At 39.5% G+C, this 26,527-nt stretch overlaps 1 protein-coding gene across 1 annotated transcript in view; it reads left to right on the top strand.

Moving 5' to 3' along the window:
• Nucleotides 1–26,527, top strand: part of SPOCK1 (SPARC (osteonectin), cwcv and kazal like domains proteoglycan 1) — a 329,306-nt gene that overhangs the window by 178,823 nt on the left and 123,956 nt on the right. Inside the window, exon 4 of the mRNA XM_080398501.1 lies at nt 11,352–11,466. Coding sequence (XP_080254627.1) covers nt 11,352–11,466 — 115 coding nt within the window. The remainder of the gene's footprint in view (nt 1–11,351; nt 11,467–26,527) is intronic.

Below are 26,527 nucleotides of genomic sequence, written 5' to 3'. Positions count from 1 at the left end.
GGTGATTTCTAGACGGTATTGCTACCCCCATTTTAAATGCTGGAAAAGGGAGGGAGGCAGAGTGACTAACTCATGTATCCAATTAACAAAAAAGGCAAAGAGAGAGCAAGAAAACGGTGTAAAGGCGTCCTGTCCTTCCTGGGCGTCCTGTCCTTCCTGGGCGCCCCATTGACTAGGGCAGCCACTGCCCATGCGCTAAGATGCTAATAACAACTGTAAAGGTTGTAATTCTTCCATGCCTCCTGTTTCCAAGAATGCTACCCGTATTGTACCTTATTAATTAAGCATAAAATGAGCTCCTATATTTTATACTCAATAGCTTATAATGTTTGGAGCCAAATTCTGTTTCATTTGTCCTGCTAAATAAGCAAAGGAACTTAATGGGAAAAGTTGAGGTTTTCTCATTTCCAGGGCTGAATGTCTTATCTAGTTTAACATTTAAATACGCATATGTAGAGATATGCAGGTGCCCGGCTGGGAATTGCTGTAACTGTAACAACGTTGACATTCAGTCTGTCGACAAATAGAGCAATCTCGTCAGCCTTTCAAAGAATTCATACCCAGAATTTTTATTGCTTGCCTAGCTCTCTACAATGTTGTCTTAGAAAAGATTTGTAATAATGCATACTGAAATGCCAATTTGTAAAAAAAGTTGTTTGGTCCTTATTTCTTTTACTATTTGTTGATGGAATCAGTAATAACAGGGATGTGCTTTTGCTTCTGCATTACCTCTAAAAAATAACTATTAAAAGATCTGTTTGTTATCCATGTCTTCAAATGAGATTTAATGACATAAAATATCATTTGAAGAATGATAAAATTTGATAGGTAAGAGATTTTTCTCGCTGAAAAATACAGAAGAGTTGTATGCTTCAATTTTATTTTTTTCTACTCATAGTTCACTGTATTATACTTCATTATATTTTTTAATCAAAGTTGGAAAAGGGTTCAGTATCTCATGAACTAACTATCTGAATTAAATTGTGGTAATCTTTTCCCCATTATAATTTTGCTTCAGTTAAGTATAAATTACAACAGCTTCACAAGTATTACAGAAGTGTTTCGTGGCATACAATGCAACTTTTCTCCAAGCAAATCAAAATATATGTTTGTATTAATCTGAAATGGGAAGGGTGTATCTTTAATTATGCATGAGTAATTTAAAATACTATTTTCTGAACAAGGTATAACCTGTTTTGTTTTCATTGGCCTTGGAGTAAAATAATTTGCATTGATTGAAATCCCACTAAATAAATGATAATTCACTCCAGTGTGACAGAAAGCAGAAATAGTCTAGGTCAGTTCACAGGGAAAATTACATCTGGCATTTCAAAATCACCATAGGTTTGTCAAGTTTAAGCATTCAGAAATCTCAAAGTTATCTTAAATATACTTCCTTTAAAAAAAAAAATTATAATTTGTAGTCTTTTGGATGGCTTTGATTTTTTTTAAAAAACCTTTGTAGTTTATACTGTCACTATTTCCCCATCAGCAATGAGAATAAGTTAGTTAGTTAGTTAGTTAGTTAGTTAAATTAAAAAAAAAAAAAAAAAAAAAAGAAAGAAAAAATGGCTTTTGGAGAAAAAAGCAAAGTTCTGTTCTGGTGCTGGGATCTAGAGATTTTAGGGAGTCAGCCGGCATCACAGGACCCAAGTTCAATGGCAGATATGGAAAATGCAGCCTCAGCTGCTTACCGAACTGAAACCTGACGTACAGCCGTTTCACAAGATGTTATCAGCTAGCCACTTCTACCAGTGTGGAGATCCAAGTGCTTGCTCTCTTTTTTTCCTCACATCATTTGCTAGAAAATTGAGCGTGAAAGTCTGAGGGAGCATATTTCATTCCAGGAGAGGTACGGCTGGGCTGGGAGCGCCCGGGGCAGGGGAGGCAGGAGCAGCATTGCTGCCGCAGGAGCTACACCTGCGCGGGCAGGGCAGGAGGTGTGGGGAGGGTGGGCATCCCCGCGCCGGGGTAGGGGCATTTCACTGGGCTCACGGGAAAGGTGGGGACAGACTTTTTAATGGGGACTGTAGCAATAGGAAAAGGGGGAATGGTTTTAAAACTGAGAGAGGGTAGATTTAGGTTAGATAATATGAAGAAATCCTTCCCTGTGAGGGTGGTGAGCTGCTGGGATGGGCTGCCCAGAGCAGCTGTGGGTGCCCCATCCCTGGCAGTGCCCAAGGGGCTGGACGGGGCTGGGGGCAGCCTGGGCTGGTGGCCGGTGTCCCTGCCCGTGGCAGGGGGGTGGAACTGGGTGGTCTATAAGGTCCCTTCCAACCCAGCCTGTTCTGTGAGTCTATGCCTGTGTTGTTACAGGGTACCTCTGAAAAGCAAGCAGAGCGCTGAGGCAGACCAAAGCGAACAGCCACATTTTTAGCTCTGCTCCTGTGCTGAGGGTCTGCTGAGACAGCTACCGCAGAGCTGCGTCCTCCCTGCAGGGCAGAAGCAGTTGTTCCTTCATTTTCTCATGTTTCACCAACTAAAGATTAGAGCAATCTTTTGAAGCTCTCCACTTCCATCCCAGGAAACTGTAAGCTGGATCACCCTGGGGGTTTGGGGGACTCTAGAACAGAAACTGTAGAGCTGCTTTCATTAAACATATGCCAAAGCCCCATGAGTCCTGGAGAACGGGGGTATTTTTGTATCCCCACTACTTCCTGAATTAATGATTGAATGGAACATCTGACCAACGTCTCTGTCTGGGGGGGTTTTAGGTCTGTTTTGCCATCAGCTTACCGGGATATGCAGAAACACACCCTCGGGTACGACACACACAAGCATGAATCATCACACAGTGAAGGGCTCGAAATGTAGAGGAGCACTGACAGCACTGGTGCCAGGTCGTACCGAGCCGATGCGAGTGCTCGGTACTTGCATGTTGGTTGGACCCTTGCCTTGCAGGCAGCAGAGTTGTTTGTGAACAGGGCACCTGGTGCTAGCTGGAACACCAAGCAAGTTCCCAGCTATCTGACAGCCTCTTTTTTCCAGTGGATGTTTTTTTTTTGTTTGTTTTTAGATGCAAAAGAAGGTTTAAAAACAAAAAACAAATGTATGAGGTAAACATACCTAAACATATGAAATATTTAAAACCTGCTCCAGCGTAGGGAAGTATTTGAGATATGTTTGCAGTATATTAAGCTATACATTATAATGATTCATTGTTAGAAATCAAACCAGGAGCTTCTCTTTTATGACTCTTCAGCAAATACCAACCATGGTCTTGTACATGTCTCTACCTGTCGCTGAATACCTACATGGATGGTTGGGACTGATTATCACACCCACCAATGGAAGCACATTTCCTAATTTACAGTCCTGTGTTTTTTTTCTTTGCTTTGCTTATTTTCACTGCATCGATGTCCGTGTATTTGTCAAGGAAATTTGTTTAAATACTTGGGTTCTTATCCTTTGCTTTGGAAAGGAAATCTGTAGAGTCCTTTGAAGCATCTTTTGCCTTGGATGGCCCTCAGCAATGTCAAAAGCAATTATATGTCAGTTAGGAGAAATTATTTTTGAAAGTGCCTGTAAAAATTAAAATAGATGTTTCTGTGCGCTATACTGATTTCTTCAGCCACTCAAACGTGAGAGTGCTCCAAAACAAAACTATATGAAAATACTGCGCAGCGATGGAATAAATGCTGACAGTTTGAGATGTTACTGTTTAACAGCCTTGAGAAATTCCATTTACTGAAAATAATTCACATACATGTTTGAAACATTCAGGCTTACAGTAATTAATTTTCAGCTGAATTGATTTCTATATGCAAATTGCTCTGAGTAATTATGCAGAGAGGGGGAGCAGGCGAGAGAGAGAGACTTAAATATCTGAACTTGTTAATGGAAGACATGGTCTCCCCTAGACTTGGGGGAGGGCTAACACCAGTTTACTCCCTAATGAAGCAGAATGATTTATGATAAGATTTGCAGAAGCAGAATAAAAACTATTGGTAATTATTTGTGATTGATATGGAGGGATGTAATTAATCTGTTATTAAATAACATTTTTTAAAACCAGAATTATTAGCAGTATCAGCTCTGAGAAGAAATGTACAGTCAGTTCCAATAAACAACATAGTCTTAGTCACTCAACGTGGCCACTTACCAACCTGTCAAATAAGAAAATCTGGGGAAGGGGTAATAGGCAGAAACCTATAAAAGCCTGGAAGTCCATCACGGGCTTGGGTGTCTTGTTCATATGAGGGTGATGGGCTGGTCCCATTGCACTTGGCTTAAGCTCCACTGGCAGTCATATCTCTCAGCACATGGGTTGGTTGGAGTTCACTACTGGAGTATTGAAAACTATCGTGTTTTCACAGAGAAGCAGAGCAACGTTCGCCTGAGTGCTCTTTAAGTTATTGTGTATGGCCATGTTCACAGTAAGAAAAAAAGGCATAAATTCATCATCTACTTTCAAGCTGAATAGATGCTCTAATTCTGGGAGGAAATCTATGGTTTGGCTTTGAACACTGAAATGTTAAAGCCAAAACTGTTTTTACCCACCATGTGTGGAGAACATGCCCTTTTCCTAGTAAAAATCAAGGACAAAGTTTGTAGAGATTTTTATTTATACATGTTTCGGCTGGCTATATGGTTTCTTACATGTTCGCTCTACGACAGTTTTCATGGAAGCCTGTAGTAAAACTCCTCCAAGCCACTAAACTGCTTTGATCACATTTTCTCTTTGGCTGTCACCATGCTGTAAGTGGCGACAAGATGCTGATTGGAAACGTTGCCCCTTAGATCTGCAGTCTGACATGCAGTGCCGCGTGAGCTCCGCGCTGAGCGGGGATGCAGCGGGGTGAGGAGCCAGCCTCGCGCCCCTGCCTGCCCAGAGCACCTCGTGTCCGCGGCTTCCTCGCTTGTACAGCCAGGAGCTCTGCCCTCCTCCTCCTGCTTGCTTGCGGAATATCGCTAGAATCAGATAATACATAATAATATTGAAATGCACGCCTATAATGTAATGCATCATTTAATTCAGAGGCTTTGTTTTATTATAATTTTATTTTGTTTTAAAATATGCACTAGCATCTCTGCATCGAAGGCAGCAGGTCCCATTTTCCAGTTCATCATACCTTTCTCAACAGATGTAGTTCTTTTCTCATATAGTCAGAACAGTTCCGAGGGGGTTGCATAAAAGCAACTTCTCTTGACATTTCATTATGTGGAAGCATTTTTGTCATTGAGTGATCATAGTACTTATTGTCAGGCAATTTTGAAAACAAAAAACCCAATATTTACATAATGCCATTTCTTTTTGATTGTGTAGTTTGTTTCAGCTCCACTAAACAGCTATGAAATTACTCTCTTCCCCCAAACGAATGGTCATAAAAACAAAATCAAGCTCATAAATCTTGCTGTGAACTAGTTGTACAGTTTCTGCAGGATTACACATCCATTGCTGCAAGACATTGAAAGTATTTATTTGTTATCACCCTTTTAAAGTCAAATGTGTGAAAAATAAATTTACTCGGTTATGATTAACACGGTGACCCATAGTTGCAGTATATAGAGCCACAGTCTTATAGAGTAACTTGTCCCTGTACTGCCGTTGTCTGAACTAAGGAGTTTCCTGCAAGTCGTAAGTCTTCTTTTATACTGGCAATATATAAAAACATGAAATGTAATAGAGAAGTATCTCAAACGCTGTTCTTAGGTCTTTGTCCAACACTGATTTATCTTGCAAACTCACAGCTTCTGGTGGATGGTGCAGGGAGGGCAGAGGAAGGTGTGTACGGTCCATAAGGCATCTTTATCTGGTCTGCTTTGTGGAGCTGGGAGGGAAAGGGATTTGTGATGCAGTTGGTGTCTGTAATCCTTTTGGTCTTGGAAAGAGATGTCAGCATACCATTAGGAGGTTGTTTAATTGTCTGGTGCAAACCTTGGTGTTTATTCTTCTTTATATCTCCTGTGGTTATCTTATAGAGATAACCACAGAAGATTTATAGTTTTAGGAGGGAGCTGAGGTTGCTATGCATAATAAAAGTTTGACCAAAAAAAAAGGAATGCAAGTCTTTTGCCTCTTGGTGACAGGATTCTGATTCTGCACTTCTATTTTGTATAGACAGACCTAGCACAGGTTTTGGGTCCCTGCATACGTCTGAAAGCCTTTCCCCTTTGCAGTGCAGTCAGCTGGCCTGGAGAACAGTTTTCCTACAAGACTGTTGTGGCCAATGAAGCAGAAACTTTAGCCCATGTAAACGCTTCTTGACCCCTGCTCTGCCAGAGAGGAAGAGAAGTCACAGCTCAGAGTACCAGAACAGCTGGCCAGAAAACAAATGTCAGCAGCAGGAACACCTAGGTGTTCCATGAGGAAGAATAAGACTTTTTGAGCCAAGATAAAAAGCCCAAAATTCTAAATTTTCCTAGGATAAAAACTTCTGCAAACGATTATGCTGAGGAATTTGCAGCACTGCATTTCCCTGCATTTCAGCCAGATATCTCCTGGGATGGATATTCCCTTGGAGGCCAAGTGTGCAGGGATCTGAACAGGGGAAAAGCTCAGGACTGGGAACTATTGAAGCCTGGACTCACAAAAAGCTAGACAGGGTGACTGAAGTGGATATTCAGCAAAGAATTTAAGTTCAGATGAAACCTTTAATTCCAGCACTGCTGGACACATATCCCCTCCAAAACCTTTGGGCCAGTCCTCAGCCACTGTCAGGTCAGGTTAACTGACTGTACAAGTTTCACCTTTAGTCCCAATCTACAGAAAAATTGGAACTATGTTCACATATTAAAGCCAGGGTTAAGGTATTTATGTTACTACTGTGCAGACAGACTTGAGTAACTACGTGCAGACTCTTTGACATAGGAAAGGGATGGCTGCAATATTCCTTTCAAGTTGATAAAATAAGAGCTTTTTAATAAAAAAAAACTTCAGGCTTTTTTCTCACTCCTCTTCCCACTTTCATTTATTTATTTGTACTTTTGGCTCTTCGTTTTCAAAAATTTCATATTCATTGCTTTAGGACAAAAAGAACTGGGATGACAAATATGGTTGTTATGTTTCATCTTATTCCCAAGGGTCTTTTCTTCTGCAGATGATGAGCATCTGCTCCTAGTCATGTAGAAATCTGATTAACAAAGCATGATCTTTGATTAGCATATTTCAGAAACTGTTTCTTATTATAAGCTGTCCTTAGGGCTTGTGTTGCTTAGCAGTAGAACAACCTCCCAAACTTATTTAACATGTTGAGGAACTTTGCAGACATATAAATCCCTGTTTTGACCTTTTATGTTCAGATGGATCGTGCATTCTGCATAAGTGGCAAAAAAATCTCAAGAAATAATAATCCACATCATGGGATTTTTTTCCTGTCTTCTGACAAAGCCCATGGTTTTACTTGTATTTAATAAACTTCCTTCTACTGTTTTGAACTGTATGAAGGGCTGTTTCGTAATGAATAATAAATGATGCTTCTATAGTGATAGTGTGTTCCGTCTAAGGATCTTCATGAGCTTTCCCACCATGAATAAAATAATTAATTCAACACACAGGTTGGGAAAAGCTTCATTTATTATTATTATTATTGGCAGTATTGTTATTCTTTTCAGATTTTAGAAGCAAGACACTGAAGTAGAGAAAAGTAGAGGCCTGATTTAGAATGAAATAGTGACTGGCATTTTCAACTACATGTTTTCCCATTCTTTTGTTTCAAACTGATGACCATTCAACAATATTTTTTCTTTTTTGGTAGACACATTTTAATTGCAAAATATTTGAAACTTGTGTTTCTTTTTACAATAATGTGTTTTGTGATACTATTTCAGACCATACACACTTCAGAAGTGTGTGTGCGTTTATTGCTTTAGAAGACCTAAGGAGTTCCAGAAGTGGCTATAATTCTTCAATTAGAGTAAATTTTAGTATGAAAATTGCTGAATATTGAAACTGTGCATGACGCCACATAGACCACGTGGGCTTAAATCTTGCTTCTCTTATTCCTGCCAAACTCGGATTGACTTTCAAGGCTAAACCCACATCCCCTTTCGTGCTGGCTCTGGCTGATAGAAGACTATGAGCGCAGGGCCAGAGAGTGCTCTCCAGCAGCCCAGCAATGCTGGCAGCTATTAGCCCTGGGCTCCTAGCCAGTTTGTGCAATGGTTTCTGTTGATGCAGCATTTTGTACCAAGGATGTGTCACCAGCGAAAGCAGACAGTGTGCACATGCTCCAGTAAAAGAGCAAGGCCAGCTGCAAGCGAGCAAAAGTTCTGGTCGTTAAATTTTTTGTGTGTGGTTTTGACCTTTGCATTACGTCAGCCCAATGAACCTGTGATCTGGTGACCCTTCACGCTTCGAGTGGTGCTTACTTGTGAAAGGCTTTGCAGAAGGAGGGTATCTCAGGCTGCTTAAGAATATCTAGGTAGACGGTTCGGTAAGGAAACTGTGGCTTGCCATTTCAATCTCTGTCGAATACCAACCTCAGTCTTTAACTCAGTCTCCAGTGAGAGCAGAGGATTAAGAACGTGTACCTGACCCACTGTGTTCTGGGAGCGTAAAGAGCAGGGGATGGGCTGCTTCACATGTGCTTGTTAGTCTGACTTGGAAAAGACAGCAAAAGGCAGCAGCAGAACACCCTGAAGAGCCCTTCCAGCCTTTGGGCTTTTCAGTGGGACAGACCCTGCCCCCTCAGATGCTGCCTTTGTATTTCCCGAGTGGTGACTCATTGGATGTCAATGCCGTGTTGTTTATGGTGCAGAAAACACATGGTCTTTTCTCCTTCTTTGCTCACTTCACCTTTTCTATCAGTTTTAATGGCTTTAGAAGAAAAAGCTTTTAACATATTTGGATTGTTTCTGTGATTTCCCCATGTCTTACACCAAAGGCATTCCACTAAATACATACACACTAGTGAAGCGCAACTGCCCATCCCAAACGTGTAATCGGTGCTAATGTGGTGGGAGCTTGGATCTGTGGCTGTTCAAACCAATGCAGAACAGCTGCAGCACGTCAGCGCTGCAGGGAAACTGAGGAATCCTCTACTTGTTGGAAGTACGTTTGCTGTCATATAAAGAAATTCGGTGCATAGCAAACTGAAATGTCTTGTGCTTCAAATACTACCCTTCAAAAGTTTGTCTGATTGTTCAGTAAAAGTGGGGAAGACCATTATCATAATGTACAGGAAGAGCTTTATACAGCCCCAAAGATGAAACTAAGAGTTGCCCATCTCCAAGAGTAGCCCCTTATGTGGGGGAGGGAGAGGAGAGGTAAAATGGGATTTGAGGATATGTAAGAGGAACAGAAAGTCAAATCCAAGACATATTAATGTCCAAAATAAGCTTATCTAAAAGTCATTTAAAGGTGAAATTTCTCTGTATGGCTGTGACTTCCCTTCTTCTGAGGTATTCATATAACCATTGTTTGAATCTTTCTAATTCATCCTGGCAGATATGTCTTATTGCTGATCTTTAGAAGCTTCCTTTTGTAAGAGAACGAATTTAGATAGATAGCCTTTCAAATGGGACTTGATTGCAGCAAAGTATTTATAAGAGATTTTCCCAGGTGGGATCAGTGCTCTAATTGGAGTGGTATCCAGCATAGCACTGTATCGCTTCTCTTTCTTTATTTCAAGGATTAGCAAATCACCGCTCATTTAAGGAAGCAATCTGTAGAAACTTGGCAGGAGCAGACAGGCTTGCTCACCGGCAGGACAGCGAATGCTGTCTGCTGCTGTTGGGCTTCTGTAGGGACCAGGAGGCTGCTCCAGCTCCTAATGCCCCAGCATCTTCTTGCCTCTCTGAAGGAGCCACTCCTGCCTCTGCGATCAGACCCTCTTGCTCACTTTGGGTGCTGAACAGGATGATCCCAAACCAAATCCTGATTTTACCACATCAGGCCACTGATACTAGCTTAACATCTTCATTTATTTGAGGACAGGTGAAAGGCATGCGCAGTTCTAGTAAAACCTAGTGTAATATGCCGTGTGCTGATTTCTTCATTAGTGTTAGGAGACATTTCTCTGCATACAGAAAAAAGTGAAGGGGCTCTTCAGACTCCCACTGCTCCTTTCTGAGTGTTGGTTGCATCTGGGGGAAATGGCTCATCGCAAGCTAAATGAGGAACCTTGTCAGGAGCCTCCTGTTAGAATACTGGCAGCGTATTGCTGTGCCATTTCTGCCTCCCGGCACCCTTTGCAGAGAAGCAGGGCTTGTGGCTCTGTGTGCGTGAGTGCACGTGTGTGTTCATCCTTGCCTCCTGGAAAAATGCAAATTCTGGCGAGTATTTTCTGTCTGTAGGCCTTTACGTCCGTCTGTGTCATCATTAGGGTACGGCATTATTCACTCCTTCGAGCCCATGGTTGTGCTGCCTCACCGTGCACTTACAGCGAGGCGGATTTTAACAACAAGATTGGTAACTGGATATGCTCAGGAGGAAGGTTCATGGGATCTTTCCTAATCAAAGCTGTAAAGAGGGTACCAGAGGGTAAACCCTAATACCCTGCACTTCCCCAGGCAGGACTGCATGTCACTGGCACTTTTTCCAAAGTCCTGACTCGCTGCAGTACCACAAATCACCCATCACAGCAGAGGGAGAGAAGCTCCCTTTACTGCTGCTATGTCCTTTTCTCCGGCAACTTAAGAACTGTTGAGAGATGGACCACCTGGGGCTGGCTGGAGTACTGAAGTACATTTCTGGGCTATATAATGTCGGAAGGAGAATAAAGAGTATAAGGACTGATTAAGAGGAGGCACTTTCCCTGGGGAGCATCGGCAGGGACAGCAGCTTGGGCGTATTTGCTTTGAGATAGCAACTCATCATTCTCTCTGCCCACTTCTGACAACACTGCTGGTGATGTCGGTGGTATAAAAGCCCAGGATTATTTTATTGTTATTACTGCTCTTCTACTCAAGCATTTTAAGTACGGGAGATGCTTATCTGTAAAAATTAAAAATAATTTCTACAAAATAATACGCCTTTTGTACAGTATCTGTGAAATCAAATTTATTAGTACTCTGCAGTATGTCAGTTATTAGATAGCTTCTAAGATACTAGTCCTTTTGTTACTTGTGAGGATTTTATATTCCACTGTAACTTTTCTGTGAAATAAACAGCATGATGTAGGTTATTATGCGAGAACTTCATCCCAAAGTGTTATGTTTAGTATTAATGTGAATGCCAAGTTAGACTCGGGTCACTGTTTAATAATCAAAGTCCTTAAGCTCTCCATCTATCTTTCTACTTCGACACCTCTATATGCAGTCTGCAAACAACGGTACATATTATGAAATGGTAAAGTATTTATTCACTCAGATGAGGGAGCGTTCATTCTAACCAGTTGTCATCTGTCAACCAAGAGAAAACTTGATGTGCATTTCTCACTTTCTTTTTTAATCTGTCTGTTTTTTTATAGCCCTTGATCCATCCAAAGATCCGTGTTTGAAGGTGAAGTGCAGCCCACATAAAGTATGTGTCACTCATGACTATGAAACTGCGATTTGTGTAAGCCGCAAGCAGCTGGTGCACAGGTAAGGAGGTTTTATGTCGTTTGAGGTTTTTCTGTCTTCAGAGACATCCAGTATGATAAGTAAAAGGAAAAAGCTCCAAAATGAACATGAAAAAACTTAATTTTAGAATATTCCTTTATCAATTAATCTGCATTTTTTCCTGAAACCAAAGAGAATTCATCTTATTTTTACCTGGGGCCATTCCAAAAAGGTGAACAGGAACATGGTGCACCATGTAGTGTGGAGTGCAGAATGCTCTCCCAGTTCTGGGGGTGGTTTTCTACTCCCAGAGAGCGGTGACTGTGCATGTTTTCAAATCTGAAAACCTGGAATATGAAAACATTGTGTCACAGACATCTACAGTTCTGGTAACTTAATTGGAAACAATTAAAAAGAGATTAATAAAGGTATTATTTTCTTAAAATAGATCAAACCTCTGCTTAAATTTGGTAAAGAACTGATAAATGTTGGTGGAACTTTGTAGAGCATCTCCCTGGGGAGTCGGCTAATTACAGAAAGCTCCAGATCTGATTGTTGAATGACTGAATTAAGAGCAAATGAAATCACTAATATGTTAAAAGCTTTGGTCAAGATGTTCCAATTAGACCACAGAACTTCACTGAGAGAAGCTATGAATAAACAAAGAAAAACCTTCTGAGCATAGGTTGAAATACACTATGAAGAATCAAGAATTAAGACATTTAGAAAAAAATTCAGAGAAAAAAAAACCCTGATGTTACCCTGTTTTGGAAGCAGAACAAGCAGAACCAGTAAGAGAAATTGCTCTTGAGTATCTCTAAGTCTGTCTGAGTCGAGGCGCAGAATAGAAGTGAGGAAATAAGCCCCTCCACTTGCCAACAGATTTTGAATAAAACTGTACTGCTGTAGCGGGCAACTCTGAATCGTGTGTCTGTACTTTAAGAGAAATATGTTGTCTTGCTTTCATTATATTTGAGTGATAAATCTTGGGACTGGTCTGCAATTTCTTTCCCTGTTTAGTAGTGAAGCAAAAATTTGCCTGTAACTCAGGTCCCTGAATGTCGTTGTCAGTTGAGATTGTAGTTCCACAACTGATTTAAGCCAACCTAAATTCAGGACGATCTGATTCCCATGTACTAGTACTACAGCTCAGCTTTTCTCACTGCTACCTGGCTGAGGAAGCTAATCTAGTAAAAAAAAGTTGTTTGATTTATAATACAAAGCTAATGGTGTAATGTGCACGAGGCACTATATTTAATCTGTGGTTTTCTATATGGGATGAACCCTGGAAGGATGTTAGGAGTATGGCTATGTGAAGTGCTTACATTCTAATGACATTTTTGGCATTATGTAGCTTACATTTTCTAGTTAGGATGGATTTAAAGCACTTACATTATATAGTAGTCCTTATGATATATAGATATAGATGTTGAGCCAAATGCTTTCTGAGCTATTTCCAGTATTTAATGTCCCAAAAGTAGTCAAAATGGTAGAGAGAAATGGTGTAGAGGAGGAGCTGAATATCCTTTTATTATTTTTTTTCAGAAACCAGGTTGTGTTTCATATGATCTCTCTATGATTCCTCCACTGCCTACAGCTATTTCAGCTGACCTTTAAGTAGCACTGAGACTACGGAGATGAATAGAAAAGTATTGAAAACTTACTTAGAAAATTCTCCAAACAATTTCTAGCAAGTTTTGTAATGCTGAAAGAACTACTGCTGATGTGTGAGAGTGGCACATATGTCCCCGGAGTGTTTTTATTCTCAAAATACCTACCCTTGCCTCAGAGGGTAGGCACGTCAATGAGGAAAGTAACTAGGCCAAATTCTCTGCTGATTTGAATCAGTGGAGTGACACCACTAAAGGTCTTCATCTGTAGTCCCACAACGTTCTGTTCTTTTTTCTGTGCCTGACCTGAATACTGCTGTATGTCTGACTCTGGTCATATTTAGGCTGTGTTAATCAGGAGTAAATGCATTACAAGAGGTGGAGTTGCACCTATTTAAAACCAGTGAAAACCTGAATATGGTAGCATGGGTGCATGTGTAGTAAGAACCATCAAATAACACAGCATTGTTGTGATTGCTTTGCACATCCACAGCCCTTTTGGGTGTGCTCAGAAGGATTTTCCATTTCATGCATCATTATCAACTTGCTGTAGTGGCTTTACAAAGTATGTAGGCTCAGCAAAAAGTAATCAGGAGAGCAGCATCTTGCGTTGTTGCTGAGGCTTTCAGACAGTTACACCAACTTGCATCACCTGATTAACTCACCCGCTGAAGAGTTGCAGCACAAGGAAGCTGTATTTTTCCAGGCAGAATGTAGCTAACTTTGAAATCACCAGTGATAACGCAATGCCATTCCTGTTTAATTTCCTTTGTGCTGGAATGCACACTTTTTAAACCACTGCAAGAATACGGTAGCAGTGTATAAAAGAGAGTTAAACAGAAACTTGTTATTTTACATTTGCTCAGACCCTGGCTTCATGATGGCTAACTCTTCCTGTAAGGCTTTCAGTCCCATGCCTTTAGAGTAAGACCCTTCCATCTGCCAGCACGGCTGGTCACGTATTTCATCGTGCTGTGGTTTTGATCCTGCCCATGGTGGACCTGGTGGATGTGGGGTCCCCTGACCCAGCTGGCGAGGCACCTAGAATAGTTTCGGTCGGAAAAGACCTTTAAGGTCATTGAGTCCAACTGTAAACCAAATACTGTCAAGTCTACCACTAAACCATGTCCGTAAGTGCCACATCTACATGTGGGTCTGTGGGAGAGCAGCTCACGGTGCCGGCAGGTCTCATTGTGGGTTACCCCAGGGGTGCCAAAGGAGCCAGCTAGAAGTCCCATGCCCCAGGGGCAGCCTGGCCCCTCCTGTGCAGCATCCTCCATCCCTCCTCCTCCTTCCCTTCACAGTCCCCTGGTGAGCAGCCCCGTCCTTGAAGGTAAGGGAGAAGATGGCTGAGAGGTGTTCCAGACAGACAATAGCATTTTGTCAGCACATCCTCTAAGGCGTTTACAGTACAAATTGCACAGGGCTTTAAGAGAAAAGGCAAGACTGAGCAGTGATTGAAGAGTGTGTAAAAGATAAATTTGAAGGTACCTTCTTATATGCTTAATAGTCCCTGGACTAATGATAAAGCCTTATGAAATCTTTTGTGTGGATTAAAACCCCTTTCAATTTGGACATGATCTATGAGGAAGAGTCTTTATTAGTTCAGTTTTGCATGAAATGCAGTAGTTAATACCTCTCAAAGATTTCCCATACATTTGCAGTCCTATAAAGCTTCTCGCCATTTGTCTCGGCTGGTGTTGCTAGTGCAGCTGATGGGAAGGAAGAGGGTCACTCCTGGGCTTTTTTGAAAAGAACGGAATGAGAAAAGAAGATTGATGAGAAAATAATGGGCATATTAACATGTCCAGGGTTTACAGCTTTGTTCAGTCCATTTAACTGGCGATCACCAATTAGTTCATCACCGCAGTGTACGTCACTCACGAAGGTAATCATGCAATGTCCCTGCTTCTCTGCTGTGACTTGGAAATACAGCTATTTACTCAGTATTGCTTCAGTGTTTTTGAAGCTACTGCTGCTGACCAAAGACGCCACTACTGAATTCCTCACAACTTTTTTTTTTTTTTTTTAAGATCTGGACAAGTTCCCACATAAAACATCTGTTCTTCCGAATTACTCATCAAAAGCTTGGTGTGACCAAGGTGGCCATGCTGGCAGCTCCACCTACCAACAATGAGCAGATAAATCTCCCTCTCTTTCTTAATAAATCCTGCAGTTGATACCTGATTTTGGGTTAGGAAGGACCTCATTGAAAACAAGTCCAATAAAATCCATCCCCGTATGGGAAACTGAGTATTTTCTTACCACTGCTATTCTATGTGCTGTTTGTGTGCTTTAAGTTGCATCCAAAAGGGAATACATGAATGAAGAAAATTAATAATTGCCAGAATGTCAGTGACCCACCTGCTTTCAAGAACTGCTTGGGAGCATTACAGAAAAATCTTTGCCCACAGCAAATGCACTTTTAGGGATTTATGAAAAGTTGTGCACATAAGCAAGGATGTTAAATGGCGCTATTCCTCAGTGTCTTTGTATTGGATCAACAGTTACCCTTTAAAACGCACTAAATACAGGACCTATAAACCCTAACCCTGTTGTTTTACTCTCCTGACTCACACATGTCTGTGTATTCTCTTGCTTGCTTCGCTGCTAAATGCTAACGAGGCTTGGCACAACACCAGGGGCTCCTTTGGGGATAATTTCTCCGGTGCTGAACGCCTGCCTGCCCTGTTCTCAGCAGCCTGGCGGTGCGAGGCAGGGCTTCTTCCCAAGCTCCTGAAGTTTAATGTGCGTGATTGACGTGGTAGTGTTTATCAAAGCCTCGATACGTGAGCAATCTATACGAGGTTTTGTAACAGAACCAAACCTGGGAGATGGTTAATTATCTTTGGATCTGCTAATAACATCGGCTTATTCCCCACTTAGCCTTGCTCTGTTCATAGCTTTTTTCTTACTCTTTTGTTGATTTTCACGCTGATGCAGAAAATAATTGTTGGTCATTTGTGTACTAAGTAGAATTCAGAGAAAAAAGCATATCCCAAAGGAAACTTTACAAAATAACATTGTCCAGCTTCCTGCTCATATATTTATCAGTGTTAACTGTATGTGCTTTATTTGCATGTATTTTCTTGAAGGGGCTACTACAAGGAGCAAGATAGAACACGCAGAATAATAGGGCAAGACCACTGTATAGTTTATTCATTTTTTTTGGTCTTTCTTCGTGGAGACTATGCAACTAGTTTTTCTGGTAAGCTTCTGTTACTTCAGAATGTTTCCAAAGCAAAGTGTCAGTATTTCTTAAGTTCTCTGTAAGTCCCTACTTTTCTTTCAGTTTGTGCTAAAATGAAGAGGGAAGGGATGTGATGCTCTAACAGGGTGAATTCTCCTCTGTTTCATTGATGTCTTGATGCTTTTTTGTAAGCTGGCAGATGCAACACAGGCAAAATTATGCAGAAAACTGGGAAAATATGCTGTCAAATACTGATCTTTCAATTATTATTTAATCTTAGCTGAGGAAAAACGCAGTTATTTTCAATGGTGCTGCAGTGGAACATGGTTTGTTCGTCGGCCTTTGGTAGGCAGCATGTCAAAACCAGTGTTCTGGGACACGGAGACCTTCCTGGAGTAACGCCTCCATGTCTTGAATGGTGAGATGTGGGACTCCACTCAATAATTTAGGATAATACAGCTCTACAGTAAAGTCATAATGAAGATTAAATCGTTAATGTATGCATTGGATGCAGAAAACATAAATATCAAAATTATTTTTTACATCTTCAGACTTTTTTGTAAGTTCTGGAGTGAATTCACAGTTATGAGTTAATTTTTACTGCAGATTTGTTTATAGGCACCAAATTAATTCTTCTGTTGATTAACATTTTCAGAATTAATGGAAGAAAACTGCACATTTAAGAGCAGAAAGAAAATCTTTTGACTGTTGTTCTAGAAAGCCATTTCAAATTTGTTGGGTTTTTTTTTTTCCCAAGTAACAATAGAACAATATTTACATCTCTCTGCAAACTGTTTTGAACGTCACTAAAACTGATTTTCCCTAAAAACAAAGAATGTTTTCATGCAAAACATTTTATCCACTTTAATGCTGAGCATTGATTTCTCTAATCTACTGGCATAGATTTTTGCTTCAGAAGAGTGTTGAAATATTTGATTAAACACACACTCACAAAAACCAACAGATTGCATTAGGATTTTTCCAAACAATATATTGTACTGGGGAATTTGCCAAAATTTAGGCTTATTATTTCCAAAGGTACCTCTGACAGAGTCTTGGAGAATTATTTTAATCCTCTATGAATGAAAGTTCTAGACATGAACAGGATGAAGTAAATGGCATTTTTTTGCAATTTGTAAACTATAGTGCATTACTCTGTAAAGGCTATTATTCCTTCTAATATCTAATCAGTCATGGTACATTGCAGAGTTTAACTGTAGCTCTTGCTGTTTGTCCAGAAAAATAAATGAGAATCCAGGAAAATCAAAAAGAGACGGGCATTTGAGGTCACAGCCAAGTACAGCATATAATATGATGTGCAAGTGATGCGTGCAAGTCCACAGAGAAAAGTTGAAACCTTTTAAAAGTATTTCATCTGTGGACTGCCTGATAACAAAGGCTTGCCTCTGCTACAGTGCAAAAGCTTTGGATTTTGCAGCAGACAAGTAAGAGACATGGAAATCAGGAATGTTTGTTTTTCTTCTGTGTGCAAGTTTCCTTTTAATAAGACAGAGAGCACATGGTATGATGTGCCATCAATCTCCAAGTGCTCAAGGGGACCTCTGAATATTAAGGGAGAACAGCACAAGTCTGGCACTATCCTTTATTCCCCATTACAGTTATTTTTAAAGTTTTGATTATGAAAATTACTATCTCAGCATGAACTCCCAAAGGTCAGTAGCTTTTCCTCCAAGACAGTCTCTATCTTTAACAGCCTGGGATTCAGTCCAAGGATGCTTAAATATTGGAACTGCATTCACTGGTTTTAAAAGCAGATATTACTCTACTGAACAGGATAATCTGTAAACTGTAAGTCTCATTCTCCGAGTGGTCCATTTCTCAGTTTCAACGCTGCCTAAGGTAAATTGCTTTTAACTAAAGAGACCATAGGGAGAGTCTGTAGAGGGACAGCTTTATCAGTCAAGGTGATATAAGCCAGTTCTGTTCCGAGTCATGAGAGTGACCTACTTGCTGCCAGGAGTTTCTGCACAAATATCCTTCAGTTTATTGTTTTCTGGAGGAAGCTGGCTATGGTATCTCTTCTCAATAGACAAGACTTCAGGTACCTTTTAGGCTGTTTTCTGGCTTTCCCAAGCTCTAGATATGCTATTGAGTTCAGTGCGTTTCAAAAATCAGAGATAAAAGACTGCTGAACATTAGTAAACATGTAAAAGGCAAGATCCACTTTTCCTTAAAACAGAATTCAAATACAGTTCCTGACTCAAAGTAAAAAGTGCCCAAGTTTTGCACCATGCATTTTGGCATTTCTATGCATTTTCAAACTGCCTCAGAAAGACGTAGACATTCAAAAGTATGGTCAGGCAGAGCACAGGTATCTCCCATGGAAATAGCACAAGATTGTCACCAATAGCCTGGATGTGAAACTTTTTGCATCCTCGGGCCAATTAGAGCTCATTAGAATAGTGCAAGGTGACTGTCTCTTATTGGACATGGGTAATGTTTGAAATATATGATAGTGCACAGCTCTTTGATAATGGTTTTTGGAGTGTGCAGTCCTCTCTCTGCTTTGGCAATAGCAATAGATGAACTTGCTCTTGCTATCAACAGGGGATTTACAGTGTTTTATTCACTGTCGCCAAGCACCTGGCTGCTGGGGTGAGTATCTTACTGCTAAGGTCATTGTCTTTTACTCTGCAGCTCCTGTCTCACTGTGCTCTACTTTACTGTGTGGATGCCGCAAGCACAAAAGGAAGCACAGGGGCTACTGAGACATCCCCCTCCTCCAGAACTCCTCCTAGACCAGGATCAGGGCACTCATGGAAAGCCACCTCAGTACCTCCGGATACCTTTGGTATCATCAGAAAGTTGTTCTATTTAATAGAATAAGAAAATAACCTAATATCTTCGGCACTTTAATTAACATTTATAAATAGTCTGTGCATTTAAAGATAATATTATTGGATGGGTTGAATACCATTTTGTAATATTCCTGCTCTTTATATTTCTAGTTGTACACTTTTAAGCAATATATAAAAATGGGCCAGAAGTGACTTCTTGGATCATTAAGTCCAATCCCTCTGCAACAGTATCATATAAACTTCTTCATTAGCTTAACAAGTTCTTCTGTCTCAAAGATAGTAAGGTTTATTGCCCCCTTACCTCTGCTGGGAAGAATCCTTAGCATCTCAACCTTTCTGGTTAGGAACCTGATAATATGTAGCCTAAATTTATCCAAATCCAACTAAAACTTCTGAGTTTTCCAAATGGTTCCTCAGTATTTATTCGGAAATAATGATCCTCTGTACTGTTACTAGCCACAGCAAATGCTCTTACTCTGTTCTTATGAAGAAGCTCTCCTAAAAAGACATTTCTCTCGGCTGTCTGTTTTCCTTTGTAGCAGAGCTCATTGGGTTTGGCTGCTGAGATCTGTAAAGAAATGAAACCCAGAATTATCACTTTGTCGTCTTGCTGTTTAAACTCTTTACATATCTTTAGGTATTATATTCCTTCTGAGTCATTTCCTATTAAGATTTTAATCTTTATTTCTTAAATTAATCCCCTCTTTTAAGTGCCTGTTCTATCCTTGCCTGCTTTAAACCTGCAGCTGTCTTTCTGTGAGCCCTGGTGGCATATCTGCAGTTCAGATGTTTGTATCCCAGGTGGGCTTTCAGCTGAACACTCTGGAGAAAAGTTCTGGATTTGATGTTCTGTGTAGCTCTGGATTGATACATATGGTAGATGTATGTGCAGTTTGCTGTTTCAAGGATTTCTACGTAGCATTCTGCATTTTTTTCATCCTCAATAGAAACAATCAGTATCCAAAATTACTTTTCTCTGAACAAAACATTTTTTATTAAATGATGACAAGTGGAGGTGGAGAGGGAGTTTGAAATAAATGCGAACCTTAATTATTTGAGCATTAGATGTAAACTATATATAAAATTCAGCATTTAGAGCTCTGAGATCTGACTAATAGGAAACTTCAATGTATAATGGTGGGAAATGCATGTTTGAAAGTTAATGTGTGAATATAAGTTTGTGCAACAGATTCACAGGGAACACAAGCCAGCAGGAAAACTTAAATATGCAAACAATAAAATAAGGGCAAAACAATGTTCTTCAACGGTTTTACTGTCTCAGTCGGCTCTTTTGTTGACTGCAGAATTGCTCATATATAAACCTCTTGATACAGCTCTTCTCAACTTGTCGAGAGCTAGCATCCAAAGCTAAGTTAGCATCCAAAAGCTCCTGTTTCCCTTGATATATGTGAAAGAAAACTGAGTTAAAAGTTCAGTCGCCACCTCCATGGCATTTGTATATTCCTGACTTGGATTGTGAGCTGTTTATGGCATAAGGGATGTTGGCTTTTTTTGTTGTTTGGAAAGCTCCTCTTGCTCACTCTAAACTGAGCAAGAAACAAAAACAGTAACCGGTACAAATGTCATCTGCTTGGCGAATGTCAAGAGATTTGCCAACAAATGAATAATGAACAAATGAATAAAGCCGGATGGAACGCACTGCCTTCATGTCCTTGTTCTGTAAGAAGACATTAGGTTTTGCATATGGAGTAGCTCAGTAATTCTTGGATTTTCAATGCTTTTTCAAACAACCTTAACTCATCATCATTATAACTATTATTAAAACACAAGCAGGTAGCTATATTAACATGTGGGACCCAAGAGGACAGTTCTACAGGCTTTCCATATACTTGTCAGCAGGTCGCATGAGTGCGGTTTTACCTTGAGCTGTTGGCTGCCTTTCTCTATAGCTACATTAATCATCACACAATGGAATCTGCAGTCTTTCTGGGTTTATCACAGCCCAGTAGATTAAGGATGTATTTCCCAATTCACGCTCTTTGTATTTTCTGTATGCTAAAAATCTTAACCATAGAGTTCCTGGAAACAAATTTGTAACAGTATTTAATACGTGTCTGTATTTTTGCTGTTTATCCCTATCTTAAATCTGTTGAGTAATACAGTCAGTCAGAAATTATTATTTAATGTTTACAAATGACCTCCAATGCTCTGAAAATTATTCCGTATTTATAGAATAATCTGTTTACTGGAGATTCTAAATTTATTGCTGGTTTTTGTTGTAGAAGCCCCAGGACATGAATGTGTTCAGTGGAAAAGTCTTTTTAGTGCTAATAAAAGGCATGCTTTAGTAAGATTGGTACTGATGTTTACAGCGAAGGAATTTTATTAAAGCTTTTCTTCAATTTTCAGCATCCCATTATATTAGAACAAGTATTAAATGTGCAGCATTTAAAATTCTTCCTTTTGATAAATGGCATTATACATTCCAATTGCAGTGAATATTACAAACAATATATTTTGTATGAAATTTGCAGATTCGTTCTTTAAAAAACTGCATTTCGTTTGATACTGGTCAGTTTGCTGTTTTTTACACTCATGTGTCTTCAATATTATGCAGACTCAAGATACATATCTTTTAAACCTACCAACGAGTGATCTTTATTGTTCGTAAAACAGTTCTATACTTTACTGTTACACTTGAAATTTTCCAGTTATTGCTCCTAAAGCCTTTCACTAGCAGTGGAAGAAATTGATAACAACAGGCTAAAACTTTAATGAGTTGGGCCAGACTCTTCTTTTACTCCTCTTGCCTTGCGTGGTTCACAGCTTTCTGCCCTGTGTGTAGCTCTGTCAGGTGGAAGACTGGCTCCTCGAAAGCTGGAAGTGGTTTTGCTGAATTTCATTCCACATTCAACATCCTTCATCATTTCAGGCATAAAACTTCACTAGGAAAAATGATGAAGCCATATCCAAGATCACCCTGAGGAATTCATCAGCAAGTATCTTGGCTTTCATTTTTGAGTTAAAGGTTGCAAAAAACTTACACTGTGAAGATGTTTTCCACATAGGTTTGCCAGCTCCAAACTAGATTAGCAGCAAAGGCATGAATGTCAGCTGACGTAAGGAGTTGGAAAAGGTAGTCTGGGGTGTTTTGTCCCCTTCACAGCCATGCAGTTCCATCTTGTGGCACTCTTTTGAAAGAAATAGCATATGAAAACAATAAGAAGGAGCTTCTTGCATCAATCATTTTCTTTTTTGGTGCAAGTTATGTTATCAAAATTAACTTCTATTCTATTACGTCCTACTTCTTTAATATTTCAATTGCTGTCATTCTCATTTCATTAATAACCTTATGATTGCCTGCTTAGTGCTCTGCCAGAACTCCTCAAAAGCTCAACCTACAGATTCTCAATTTAGTCATTTTATATCAGATTAATTCAACCCATGAACCGCAAATGACATTATTTATGAACGTGAGCCACCAAAGTAGAGTCTGTTTAAAGCTCTGTACATAGGGAGTACTAATTGATGATTAGAAATTAACCCAAAATGTTCGGCATCTTTAAATATGTCTGTCCAGGTATCGCCGTTCCATTACAAATTGACTACAGAAAGGCAAAGGTGTGCATCAGCTTTTTAGGCAAAAGGAGTAAGACCTTAGCAGGCTTTTGAAAGACATATTGCTTGTATCTCTAGATTTAAACCAGTCTTACAATACATGATAAATTCATTCCCATGAGCATCTCCTGTACCTTAAAAAGAGGGGCAGAAAAAAGTCTTGTTATTTCTGTGCAATGCTTCTTATTGTGCAGCCAGTTTTTAAGGGAGTCAATGAAGGAAGCACCATGCTCATGTGCATTGTAATTACAGTCCATGTCACCAATGCAAAATTCTTCTATGATCTTTAATAATTGGGAGAGGTGATCAGATGTTTGAACTTCAAAAACTATTAAGGAAAAGAAGGGAATTCTCTTCTGTGGTTTGACCTCTCCCCCTCCTTTCTCCCTTGAATCTGCTGTGACACTCAGTGCTTAATTCTCAGTGCCAGTAGTCAGAAGACCATATTTTATCTCCCTTTCATGGCCTCTTAAAGCTGAAGAGAGTTATCATTTCAGAATCCCGCAGCTCTCAGGATTTGGCCTGGTGGATCTGGCATTCGCTTTCCTCAACGGGAAAATATTGATTCATTAAAGCCCATCTCATACTTACGTGCCTGTAGAGTTGGAAGCCTACAGGCTCATTTTATATTTGGAGGATCCATATTCACCTCCCTCACCTGTGCATGCAGGTATATCTTTTATCAGGGACTGTATATTCATTCTAAGCCACTTCACTAGCTACAGCCTAGAGCTGTCTAAAATGAAGAAATAAATCACAAATATATCATGGTAGTTTCTGTTACGTTAATGAAGCATAATTACCGGTAAACATTTCTGCAGATCTGTGCTGTTAAATCTTTGTGGAATAGCGGGGGCAGGAAGATGAACTAGTTTTCAGATTGGTTAAGGCAGAATTGTCAAGCCTTCATTTTGCTATCAGTTACTGGATTTGTGTTCTCCAACAATGAAACCCTAAAACTTTCCTCGCAAGTAAATACAGAATGTTCAGTGATTGCAATTTAAAAAGTCAAAATTTCTAGCGGATTCCACGGAGTTATTTCCTACTCTAATTAGCATATTAAAAAAACAAACTGACTTGTATTGCAGCCACCTCTGTGAAACCAAATATTGCAATTAGAGACAGTACTTAAAACTGGGGGGGGGGTTAATGTTCTTGGATTAGCTCTTAACTTTGTGGAATTATCTGAATAGTCTTTGCTGTCTCAGTTTGCACTCAGCTCCCTGCTGAGATTTTTTTAACACTGGAACATTTTGAGAAAGTGGAAACAGAAATAAGCTTAAAATGAAAACAAGCTTTCAGCTTTAAGGATTGAGTAGACACGTTCTGGAGTCTTCTGACAAAATGATTTTCCTGTCAATTCAACAAAACATTTTCTAGGAATGTGAAGAATAGCTCTTGACAAGAAAGTCTCTCACCTCAGAAATGTGAGTAGGATGGTGAAGAAACCTTGCATGTAGCATGTGAAAAGAGAGGTTCAAGCCTGGTCACCCCAGTAGAATAGTATTCTGGATCTTTTGATGAGTGGTTATTAGTTTTTCTTCATGGTTTCCCTGAAAGTCTGTAGTTTTTATCCCTTACTCTTGGTGTTAATTGGAGAAGGGATTTGGTCTTATCCATTCAGGTGAGCGCCTTAGTCACTGGGCTGACAGATGACAGATGACACTCTCTGCAACTGACCCAATGAATATTTCATTGATTATGCAAAATTCACTCAGTAGCCTAAAGTTTATGGCACTCAGCTGGCACTCAGGCTCTACTCAGTCTGTACTGCTGTTGTTAACAGGAGGGTAAATAAAATCCGCTTCCCAGCGTTCCACCTTTGAGAAGTCAGTAAAACCAGACTGATGTAATCACCACCTCCTGCCTTGATGGTATGACACGTTTATTTTATGTGAAGGTTATGAAAAGAGTCTACAGCATATAGTTACCCCCCAAATGACTGGAGACCTCAATTATCATTTGTACCTAGAGAAAATAAAACATTATTTTCTTTCACTGTTTTCTCAAGAGACAGAGTATGGCTTTGCTCCTGGAAAAGTGTCTGGAGACATTTTCTCTCCTCTTTTCATTATTTGGAAGTGATCCAGCATTGCTGCTCTCTTATTTCTACAATGCTAGAGAGGAAACAATGGATTATGATTTCTGAAAGATTAAATCCTTTGCCTGGGTCTTCACTGGCTTCTGACAAATGCCCACCATTAAAAAAAATGATCCCAGTCTCCTTCCTTCTCCATTTCCTGGGACAATATCTTTAATAAGTGGATATTGTAAAGCACTTTCCCAATAACCCTCAACCAGCTTTTTTTTTTTGCAGAATTTTCTTTGCATGCTGAAGAATAGGTGATTTCTATCATTACCTCTCTTCATACTTTTCCAGGAAAAGTAAAAGCTTCAGAGTGTTCTGAGGACTGGCTGCTAGACTTGCAGGATTTAGGGGAAAAAAAAATCTCACAAGTCTTGGGAATGCTTAGTGATGTGATCACTTTAACTACTGCAGTATTTTTCTTATATTACATTTTAATTCTAGCAGCAAAACTTGTCCTGAAATAAATATTCTTTGGCCGTTTCTCTACTTTTATCCTGCCTAGAAGATCTGCACTTTGAAAAGAAATTATTTTGTCCCTTAATGAGGGCTTATGTTATCTCACAGATCTGAATAAACATGCTCCTGTACAACATAAAGCAGTTTTAAAATAAAATAAAAAATAATTGTACCTTGAAGCTCTTTTACAACCTTGTAAAATTTCAAACCTGTGTTACTTTTCAAAAAAAAAAAAAAAAAAAGGAAAATATACCCAAGGACTAAAGCATGCTGTGCAGTTCATTGCAATCCCAGTTGTATTCACTGATATATTTTATCTCCTGTTTATTGTTGGGTATTTTTGTTTGTCCTCTCGCCTAATCTATATTCTTATCTCTATATTTTTCTCACCTTTCTTTCAGCACTTTACTGAATCTGTAATACTTTACACTTCTTATTATGCAGCCCATTTTTTATGGGAGTCAGGGAAGGACTGTTCTGACAGTTATGACTGGGATTAGAGGAGCTTTCTACTGGAGTCCCAGTTTTGACCCAGACTGAATCAATCATCTGTAAATTTTTCATGTAGCACACTCTACTAGAAAGGAATAGTTTTCTAAAAGTTTCGGAGAAGATATTTGAACTAAGTTACTTCACTTTTGCAAAGAAATCTTTGCAACCTTTTTATTAACGACTGTTAACACTCAAATTAATGATTGTTCACACTCAAATTTAAGCTGCTGTTTACAATTTACCTTAAAGATACAAAACTGAACTTCTGTTCTGAAGTAACGCTTACACTGTCTCTGATGGAGAATGCAGCCTTAACACTTCAGATTATGTTGCACTGTTGTCAGGTTTTCTTCTGTTTCCCCTTTTTCTTCTTTCATGGCAATAATTTTGAGCCTTCCAACTGTATTAAACTCAAGAGGCTTCATAAATGCGGATATTTATGTGGTGGATAAATGTGATGTAATCACTCTCATTAAATCAGTTTATAAGTGTTCTTTGTTGGAATTGGTGGGAAACTCTTTCTTGTCTCCTCACAAATACGGAATTTTAGCATTTTTTCTGTCTTAATGAAAATACTTGAAATTTCCGTCTTAATGAAAAATCTTGAAAAATGTCACTTTTAGATACGCAGTAGAGTCCAGCCAAATCACCCTAAAGCATTTGTTAATCTAATCTTGAAATATTTCAGTTTTATTTTGATGTTTCTTTCTTAACTTCTGGTGTAAGCTTTGTTTAAACACAAAAGGGGTCTTAATACAAATTAGCCTGTAACTCTGAATTTGGATAAGTAAAACATTCTGACAAGATAAGCTCTTCAGCATTTTTACAGATATGGAAATCCCATTTTCCCCATGGATTATTTTGGTTT

Source organism: Falco punctatus (genome assembly GCF_963210335.1).
Source record: "Falco punctatus genome assembly, chromosome: 8".
Taxonomy (NCBI): Eukaryota; Metazoa; Chordata; class Aves; order Falconiformes; family Falconidae; genus Falco; species Falco punctatus.
The sequence above is the reverse complement of the archived record's forward strand: the minus strand, read 5'-3'. Positions and strand labels throughout refer to the sequence as shown.